Source organism: Colossoma macropomum, unplaced genomic scaffold, assembly GCF_904425465.1.
Source record: "Colossoma macropomum unplaced genomic scaffold, Colossoma_macropomum, whole genome shotgun sequence".
In the NCBI taxonomy this organism is placed as follows: domain Eukaryota; kingdom Metazoa; phylum Chordata; class Actinopteri; order Characiformes; family Serrasalmidae; genus Colossoma; species Colossoma macropomum.
In genome coordinates, this window is record NW_023494796.1 from 1,964,551 (window position 1) to 1,975,405 (window position 10,855).

Sequence of the window (10,855 nt, forward strand, 5' to 3'; positions counted from 1 at the left end):
TTTGTTAATATGTTTGTTTATGTGTTTGTTTGTTTATGTGTTTGTTAATATGTTTGTTTATGTGTTTGTTTATATGTCTATGTTTATGTTTTGTTTGGCTGTGTTTGTGTTTGTTTGATTTGTGTTTGTATGTTTGTGTTTGTTTCTGTTTGTGTGTATTTGTGTTTATGTTTGTTTGTGTTGTGTTTGTGTCTGTAGAGATAACGAAGTGAAGCACCGGCTGATTTCTCGGACGGAGGCGAAGCAGCTTTTCTTGTTGAAGGACTGCGATCTGGACCTGCGGGAGCCGCCGCTGCGCTTCGTTCTAAAGAAGAACCCCCACAATCCCCGCTGGGGGGACATGAAGCTCTACCTGAAAATACAGGTAAACAACACCTTTTCCGTCATAGAACAGAGCCAAAGAACCAACTGTGCGGTCAGTTGGTCTTTGGGTTGTCATGGTTCTGGATATAACCACTGCCTTTACTAAAGAACTCTTAAAGAACCTTTGACTTATTTACACTCAACAATAACAACAACATGGAATTTGACCAGGGGCGCCCAAACTTTTGCATACAACTGTATAGTGGCTACTGTTTTCAGTGGTAATGCAAGATACATTTTTTTCCGCCTTAATTAATTATTTATTAAGTCGCACTTAAATCGTTACGGTACAAATGAAATGTAAATCAGAACTCCTGTTCTCAGAGTTAACACAGCTGTTGGTTTGTGTTCTGTGTGACGGTTAAGGTGGTGAAGCGCTCTCTGGAGGTTTGGGGCAGCGAGGAGGCGCTGGAGGAGGCCCGCGAGAGCCGAGAGGAGAACCGGGAGGTCCAGAAACAGAAACGCTTCAACAAGAAAGTCAAAGGTGCACAAACACGAAACGTATACACAAACAAATACTGTCTCTGTTTTTCACAGGAAAGCAGAGTCTTTTTCACTCTGGTACACAGGAAATGAGATTATTCAGTGTCTACTATGAGTTATTCAGTGTCTACTATGATTCATTCAGTATCTACTAGGAGTTATTAAGTGTCTACTATGAAATATTCAGTATCTACTATGAAATAATCAGTATCTACTATGAGTTATTCAGTGTATATTGTGAATTTTTCAGTGTCTACTATGAAATATTCAGTATCTACTGTGAATTTTTCAGTGTGTACTATGAATTTTTCAGTGTCTACTGTGAAATATTCAGTATCTACTATGAATTATTCAGTGTGTACTATGAGTTATTTAGTGTTTACTATGAATCTTTCAGTATCTACTATGAATTATTCAGTATCTGCTAGGGGTTGTTCAGTATCTGTTATGAGTTCTTCAGTATCTACTATAAATTATTCAGTTGTTAATATGAATTATTCAGTATCTACTATGAATTATTTAGTATCTACTATGAATTATTTAGTATCTACTGTGAATCATTCAGTAACTACTGTACGTTATTCAGAATCTGATCATCTACTATGAGTTCTTCAGTATTTACTATGAAATATTCAGTATCTACTATGAGTTCTTCAGTATCTACTGTGAATTTTTCAGTGTCTACTATGAATCTTTCAGTATCTACTATGAATTATTCAGGGTCTACTATGAGTTATTCAGTATCTACTATGAATTATTTAGTATCTACTATGAATTATTTAGTATCTACTGTGAATCATTCAGTAACTACTGTACGTTATTCAGAATCTGATCATCTACTGTGAGTTCTTCAGTATCTATTATGAGTTATTCAGTATCTACTATGAAATATTCAGTATCTACTATGAATTTTTCAGTATCTATGTTTAGTTGTTCAGTGTCTACTATGAATTATTCAGTGTCTACTATGAGTTATTTAGTGTCTACTATGATTTTTTCAGTATCTACTGTGAATCATTCAGTAACTACTGTACGTTATTCAGAATCTGATCATCTATTATGAGGTCTTCAGTATCTACTGTGAATTTTTCAGTGTCTACTATGAAATATTTAGTATCTACTATGAGTTATTGAGTGTCTACTATGAATTATTCAGAATCTACTATGAGTTATTCAGAATCTACTATGAGTTATTCAGTACCTACTATGAGTTGTTTAGTGTCTATTATGAATTATTCAGTATCTATTATGAGTTGTTCGGTATCTACTATGAGTTATTCAGTATCTACTATGAATTATTCAGTATCTACTCTGAAATATTCATTATCTACTATGAAATATTCAGTATCTACTGTGAATCATTCAGTAACTACAGTACGTTATTCAGAATCTGATCATCTACTATGAGTTATTCAGTATCTACTATGAAATATTCAGTATCTATTATGAGTTATTCAGTATCTACTATGAATTATTCAGTGTCTACTATGAATTATTCAGTATCTACTATGAAATATTCAGTATCTACTATGAATTATTTAATATCTACTGTGAATTTTTCAGTATCTACTGTGAATTTTTCAGTATCTACTGTGAATTTTTCAGTATTTACTGTGAATTTTTCAGCATCTGCTATGAGTTATTCACTATCTACTATGAGTTATTCAGTACGTACTGAAAATTATTTAGTATTATGAAATGGCGGTGAATTTATAGTGGTTTTAGCTGTGTAGAGCGTCACATTCACACATTTTGTGCCTCTCAGAGTTACAGCCCTTGATTGCTAACCTTAATCTACTTTTCTGTGATTTATTATTTAAGCATTTAAATAATATTTGTCTCTCTCTCTGTATCAGAGTTGAGGCGAGCGGTCCGCAGCAGTATGTTCAGGAAGGACACCAGCGCCCACCAGCACGATTACGGTCCAGAGGAGCTGGTGGACGAAGAGGAGGATCAGTACAGGAAAGTGTGTAAAACCTGCGGACACCAGCTCACTTACGAGAAGATGTAGAGCCGGCTGCGCTCCAAACCGCACCCTCGCTCACTCAGTAGGGAGCAAGGAAAGAGTGAGGGAGTCAGGCCAAACAGTCGGTGCCGTATGAGAACAATCACAGCACTGGAAACCTTCTTTCTTGGATTTTATTTATCATTATCTCTCTCATCTTTCCTCTTTGTTCTGTCATCCACACAACGGCATGCGTCATTTCTATTACAAGTGGACCAGCAGAAGGAGTGAAAATTTGCTTTTGTAATTTTGTAATATTAATAACAGCAAATAACATTTTCATAAGGCACCTTTCTTTTAAGTGTAAATCTCAAGGTGGATCATTATGTGACAAATTGACTAAATTAGACTTTAGTACCATTCACTCATAAACCGCCAAAAAACAGCCCCATACATCCACCTATTCAGCCTACAGCAGTTTAGCCCACTTACACCGAAATTAGAGCTACGTTCACATTACAAGCCTCGTTGCTCAAATCCGATTTTTTGCTCAAATCCGATCTCTCTGACACGATGGTTTACACTCGTTTAGGTAAGTGATTCAAATCCTGAAATGACCCTCATGAGCTCATCCTACTCAGTAACGTCACGTGAATGAATCACGTTCACCATCAGCACAAACTAACGAGCAGAACAAGCTTCGCTGAGAAGATCATTAACTCTGATCGGCTCTCAGCTTCATTATTAGAGCGAGACGAAGGAGAAAAAGGGGAGATGAGCTGCTTTTCCACCATTTACAGGCTTTAGCTTCTGTTTGGCGCTGTTGCCATGGTAACGCTGAATGATGGCGCACGCGCAGTGGAAAAAAAAGCATATGAATTCCCATCTGAGCGTCACATTAAGGCCGCATGGCCATGAATCGGATACGTATCCGATCTAGGACCACATATGAAAGTGGCTCAGGTCGGATTTGAAAAGATCAGATTTGTGTCCACACAGCCCTGAAAACATCAGATCTGAGTCACATTAGGGCAAAAAATCAGATCTGTGCCACTTCAACCTGGTAATGTGAACACAGCCTTTTTTAGTGCTTTTTGAATGAGGCACAGCCAATCAGAACAGAGCTCATTTACATATATCAGCTTCAAAGGCACAGTAGAACAGGGTAAAGGTAGGATATGAGCCCCGTTAGAGTAACATACATACAAGAGCAAATTTTCCTTCTTCTATAGCATTGCTATATGCTATATAGTGACCTCCTGAATAAATACAAAAAACGCATGGCCACAACTTAGTAAGGCGTGAGAACAACATAATTAAGTTGTGGCCATGACTTAGTAAGGCATAGGATTGAGATCCTAATGCGTGGCCATGACTTAGTAAGGCGTGGGAACAAGATCCTAATGCATGGCCACAACGTAGTAAGACATCAGAACAACTTAATTAAGTTGTGGTCATGACTTAGTAAGGCGTGGGAACAAGATCCTAATGCGTGGCCACAACTTAGTAAGGCATGAGAACAACATAATTAAAATGTGGCCATGACTTAGTAAGGCGTGGGATTGAGATCCTAATGCATGGCCTCAACTTAGTAAGGCGTAGGAACAAGATCCTAATGCGTGGCCATGACTTAGTAAGGCGTGAGAACAACATAATTAAGTTGTGGCCATGACTTAGTAAGGTGTGGGAACAAGATCCTAATGCGTGGCCACAATTTAGTAAGGTATGGGAACAAGATCCTAATGCGTGGCCACCACTTAGTAAGACATGGGAACAACATAATAAAGTTGTGGCCATGACTTAGTAAGGTGTGGGAACAAGATCCTAATGCATGGCCACAATTTAGTAAGGCATGGGAACAAGATCCTAATGCGTGGCCACCACTTAGTAAGGCATGGGAACAACATAATTCAGTTGTGGCCATGACTTAGTAAGGTGTGGGAACAAGATCCTAATGCGTGGCCACCACTTAGTAAGGCATGGGAACAAGATCATGATGCATGGCCAGACTTAGGCTTGAGAACAACATAATTAGGTTGTGGCCATGACTTAGTAAGGTGTGGGATTGAGATCCTAATGCGTGGCCACCACTTAGTAAGGCGTGGGAACAACATAATTAAGTTGTGGCCATGACTTAGTAAGGTGTGGGAACAAGATTCTAATGCGTGGCCACAATTTAGTAAGGCATGGGAACAAGATCCTAATGCGTGGCCACCACTTAGTAAGGCATGGGAACAAGATCATGATGCATGGCCAGACTTAGGCTTGAGAACAACATAATTAGGTTGTGGCCATGACTTAGTAAGGTGTGGGATTGAGATCCTAATGCATGGCCACAACTTAGTAAGGCGTGGGATTGAGATCCTAATGCGTGGCCATGACATAGTAAGGCGTGAGAACAACATAAGTTGTGGTCATGACTTAGTAAGGCAAGGGAACAAGATCCTAATGCATGGCCACAGCTTAGTAAGGCGTGAGAACAACATAATTAAGTTGTGGCCATGACTTAGTAAGGCGTGGGATTCAGATCCTAATGCATGGCCATGACTAAGTAAGGCGTGAGAACAACATAATTAAGTCGTGGTCATGACTTAGTAAGGCATGAGAACAAGATCCTAATGCATGGCCACAACTTAGTAAGGTGTGAGAACAACATAATTAAGTTGTGGTCATGACTTAGTAAGGCATGGGAACAAGATCCTAATGCATGGCCACAACTTAGTAAGGCGTGAGAACAACATAAGTTGTGGCAACGACTTAGTAAGACGTGGGATTGAGATCCTAATGCGTGGCCACCACTTAGTAAGGCGGGGGAACAAGATCCTAATGCATGGCCACGACTTAGTAAGGCGTGAGAACAACATAATTAAGTTGTGGCCATGACTTAGTAAGGCATGGGACTGAGATCCTAATGCGTGGCCATGACTTGGTAAGGCGTGGGATTGAGATCCTAATGCACGGCCACGACTTAGTAAGGCATGATCTCGTTCCCATGCCTTACTAAGTTGTGGTCACGACTTAATTATGTTGTTCGCACGCCTTACTAAGTCGTGGATCTCGTTCCCATGCCTTACTAAATCGTGGCCACGCATTATTTCTATTTTTATGGGATGACACCATCAGGGTTCCGTACATTACCATCTCAAAGATAGAAGGTTTTCTTGTAATAGCAACTATGTAAAAATCAATAAATACTACCTCATATTCAGCAGAACAGTTTTCCACAGCTGGAGCGCCCTCTGGTGGCTGCTGTTGACAATGCAGCCCGACATGAATAGAAAGTGAAGAGCACTTGTGTTTTTACTCAGCGCAAGAGTGAAATGTTGGTCATCTTTGCTGCAGTGATTTGGGGGCAGAGTTCATGCAGTACTCACTCTGACCACTAGATGCTGCTGCAGAGCCATTACTGACCATGGTTAAAAAAAACACAAAGGGAACAAACTTAAACAAGGACACAATGATGATGATGATGATGATGATGAGAACAACCGTGCTTTGTTTTAATATCAAAGAAAAGTAGCATTTATGAGATCTGAGATGTTCTTAGCTTTTGTGAGTTTATTTGTTACAATTCAATAAATAATGTAATAAAAGAAGTTGAGGTCTGTGTGGCTTCATGGTTTTTACCTTACTCTGCTGTCACCATGAAGTGTGTGTGTGTGTGTGTGTGAGATTATATCTTTGTGGGGACCAAATCCTCCCTCCATATGATGAAAAGGTGATCACTTAGTGGTTGTGTGGATGTTTGGCTGCTCTTCACCAGAAAAAAATCAGTATCCCCCCCAAACTGTAGCTTCTATTAGAAAAAGTAACGGAGGCCTGGTCTTCTCTCTTCCAGTGAAGCTCGCATTCAGACGACTCTCCAGTGGATCTGATCTGCTCGTCAGAATTGAGGGGACGCTGTCATTCAAGCAAAACTGGGACAAAATACTATGAAACCAAATACTAAGAAATTCTGAAATTCACAAAAACATTAAAAGATTCTGCTTTTTACCAAGATTGTTATGTCTCAGACTTTTGGACCCCAACCCTATATGTAATACATATAAGTTATTAATAGGGATACCAAATGATTAAAACAATTAATTATGATTACTTGCTTTATTTTCTGCGATTGATCATGTTTTAATGCTGTTGATCGAGATTAATCACATTTTGCGTAGTTAATTGCTGTTAGTTGCATTTTTTTTATAGTTAATCGAAATGAATTGCATTATTTTGTGTAGTTAATCGTGATTGATCACATGTTTATGTGATCAATAGTTAATAGTTAATTTATAGTTAATTGCAATTAATCACATTTTGCATAGCTAATTGATATAAGTTGCAATATTTTTTATAATTAATGGTTAATGGTTAATGTTTAGGAGGGTCAAACTAGGAAAATGCAGTAGTGGTATTAAAAAACTTTTATGCCTTTTATGGTTTATTGCATTGACACCGCTAGTTTTTACTTATAGGTACTTACATATACAGTCAAACGTTTGAACAATCCCAGTCAAATAAAGGTTTGCTGATTTTCTTCTGTGGTGTTTTCATGGAAATTTTAGCAGAAAATCTATATTTATTTGTTAATGCTGGAAAAAACAAAATATAAAATACACCATAAGTTTTAAACAGGCCACATTTTAAATTCAGCAAATAAGCAGTAATTGTACATATGCATAACAATAATATGCCTTCATATATATATATATATATATATACACAACAGTTAGTTCCAGCCACTCAAGCTGATTGGTTGAGAAGCATTCTTTTTCCACAAACACTACATCTCTCCGCTGAAATGCCGACTTTGACAGCTGTAGGAGATGCTTGAGGCATTTGGACGTTTTTACTTCTTACTTTGCCACAAACAGAAAACGGACACTTTTAAGGTCACATTTGACCGACAGCTGATTTGGTCAGACTCTGAAGACGAGGCTACACTAAATTCCCAAACTGTCATCACCACTGAGCAGCTTTTCAGTTGGCAGCTGTGACAGAAGAACAGCTAAACAACCTGGAATCAGCCAGAAATGAACCCAACACCATTCGCCAAACTAAATGGGCTGTAAGATGCTTTACAGACTGGCTGGAACAAAACAACATTAATACTGATCTGGCAAAAATTGACAAAACTGAGCTGAACCTGATATTGCGGCAGTTTTATGGCTCAGTCCGTACTTCAAAAGGTGAGGCTTACAGCAGGCTGAGCAGCGAGTGGGCGGAGCTCGTTACTCTGACGTAGCAACAAGCTGCTTGTTAAGGAACTATAATAACATGATTATTATTATGATCATTACATACACACTCTATCTTTAAAAAGAAGGTTCTTCAAGGTTTCTTTAGCAAAGACAGTGGTTCTATGTAGCACCGTAAATGTTTTTTATTGTTACGAGCTTGGCATCGTAACAGCAGCAGAACCCTTTTTGCTGCTAGATCGACCCATTTTCAACAAGGTTCTATATAGAAACATGTACAACACATTCTCCATCAACCTGAAGAACCATTTCACCATGCAAAGAACCCTATAAGCATGCAAACGGTCCTTTGAGTGTTCATGGTTCCACATAAAACCGTCATCTTTACTGAGGAACCCTTGAAGAACCATCTTTTTTAAGAGTCTGTGAACTAACATAAGGAATATATATGGTAGATAAGTGTGAGTCCAAGTCCTGGCAGGGTATAAAAACAAGCCTCTGTGTGTGTTTAACGTGTAGGCGAATGCCAGTGAATCTGATCCCCTGCAATCTTCTCCTTTTCTCCCTCGTAAAACCCGAGCCGTGTTTGTTTGGCAGAGATATGTGTGATTCTGCGAGTGAGTATGAGGATGCAGTGAGATGCTCTCTGCTGGAATGGTGGGGGGAGTTTGTTAGGAGGGGTTTGGGTTGCATTTCTGTGGCCCGTGTGACTCTGGAGGAGTCACTCTTCCAGTCTCCACTCACTCCGATTTCAGCGGAGAGGCCTCCTTCAGTAAACCTTCACACAGAAAACAGCCTGCGGGATAAACGGCGCAGCTGTGTTTCTCGTCCTTTAAGGTGAAGAATACCAAATGAGCTAACTTTCCCCAAACGTAGTCGATCAGCTGAGACAGGTTTGATGCTCAGCAGAGCTTTTCTAGTGAGTATAACGGCCACTGAAAGTCTTCTGGGCTGGTCAGACACCAGAGGGCGCTCACAGGTCTAAAATGAATGGGTTCTTATGGAGCTTCTGTGAAAAATCCTGGTTTATAAGTGCTCTGTCGTTTATATATGGACTGAATCAGCTTAAACTGCAGTCCCACAGTAAAAATGAAGAATTCAGACGTTAGATATTAATTTTTTCGGTCTATTTAAACCCAAAGCATTAATAGAGATAGTAATAAGCTAAATATATACCAAATCTTCATTTATAGGGTACTTGCTACTGGGAGGTGTCTGTCCCGAACCCTTAACCCCTAAATTTACACTTGAGAAAATAATACGTACATTTATTTGCATTTTTTTCAATGTCTTTTTTTTTAAAAAAGATCTTTTTCTATTTCTTTTAAAGGGAAAGATTTATTATCGTGAGCTTAATTTTCAAAATAAGACATCTTCATTAACAAAATGCTGCCCCCTGTGGGCGGAGCCTTATTTTACCCACGCCCCTGCCTTTCAGAGCAGGAAGTGAGGCTGCATCCCTGTCCCTCATGGCCACATGGTGAGCAGTTAGATCCTGTTGTTTTGAAGTAAATGAGTCCCAAAATCTGAACATCAGTTTATAACTGTATGAATTGTCTCCACTCAAACACTGATTTTCTACAAGTATGTAAACCTTTTTTGTGTTTTAATGAAAAACATGATGATTTTCTATGTGTACAGCTGTTCAAAGCTGTGTTTGACAGTCATGTTCTGGCTGTGTTTTTGGGTTCTGCTCAAAATGAGCTAAAATTGTCACTAATAGTCACTACTGAAACATTTGGTAACGTTTAGGCAGTTTTATGATGTTTTATCGTTTGTCTTAATAAAGCAAACATAACTGATGTGTAGAATCACTGAAGGCGAAGGGGTTTTAGTCCAAAGTCTGAGACAGTTAAAACTGAACCAATCTGGCAGAAGAATCCAATTCATCCATTCAACACAGTACAATATAAACAAGCAGTAATGCTAACCAATCAGCACTCAGTAGCAGTAATGCTAACCAATCAGCATTCAGTAGCAGTAATGCTCACCAATCAGCACTCAGTAGGAAAACGCTAACCAATCAGCACTCAGCAGGAAAATGCTAACCAATCAGCACTCAGTAGCAGTAATGCCAACCAATCAGCACTCAGTAGCAGTAATGCTAACCAATCAGCACTCAGTAGGAAAATGCTAACCAATCAGCATTCAGTAGCAGTAATGCTAACCAATCAGCACTCAGTAGCAGTAATGCTAACCAATCAGCACTCAGTAGGAAAATGCTAACCAATCAGCATTCAGTAGCAGTAATGCTAACCAATCAGCACTCAGTAGCAGTAATGCTAACCAATCAGCACTCAGTAGGAAAATGCTAACCAATCAGCACTCAGTAGCAGTAATGCTAACCAATCAGCACTCAGTAGTAGCAATGCTAACCAATCAGCACTCAGTAGCAGTAATGCTAACCAATCAGCACTCAGTAGTAGCAATGCTAACAAATCAGCACTCAGTAGCAGTAATGCTAACCAATCAGCACTCAGTAGCAGTAATGCTAACCAATCAGCACTCAGTAGTAGCAATGCTAACAAATCAGCACTCAGTAGCAGTAATGCTAACAAATCAGCACTCAGTACCAGTAATGCTAACCAATCAGCACTCAGTAGCAGTGATGTCAGCATCTTGCAGCCCAAAGCCTGTTTGTTGATAAATATAAATGACTTTAATAAGAAAGGAAAGGTGCCGGTGTGGAGCGGAATCTTACATCCCCATCCTGATCTCACTCCCCCTGGTTTCTGGTCCCAGTATTCACAGTGTTACTGGGTGAATCACATATCATCGCCATCAATGAGCAACTCTGGGAGGAGCCTCAAAAGGCACAGGTGGATGTGTAGATCTGACTTTTTGTGACTTAAATAGATTCTTAAACAAATGCAACACAGCT

At 39.2% G+C, this 10,855-nt stretch overlaps 1 protein-coding gene across 1 annotated transcript in view; it reads left to right on the forward strand.

The window, feature by feature from the left end:
- xpa (xeroderma pigmentosum, complementation group A) overlaps positions 1-3,319 on the forward strand; it is a 9,398-nt gene extending 6,079 nt beyond the window's left edge. Inside the window, exons 5-7 of the mRNA XM_036583610.1 lie at positions 199-364; positions 730-847; positions 2,703-3,319. Of these exons, the coding sequence (XP_036439503.1) occupies positions 199-364; positions 730-847; positions 2,703-2,857 (439 nt within the window). The 3' untranslated portion in view covers positions 2,858-3,319. The remainder of the gene's footprint in view (positions 1-198; positions 365-729; positions 848-2,702) is intronic.
- Positions 3,320-10,855: the final 7,536 nt, after the last annotated feature.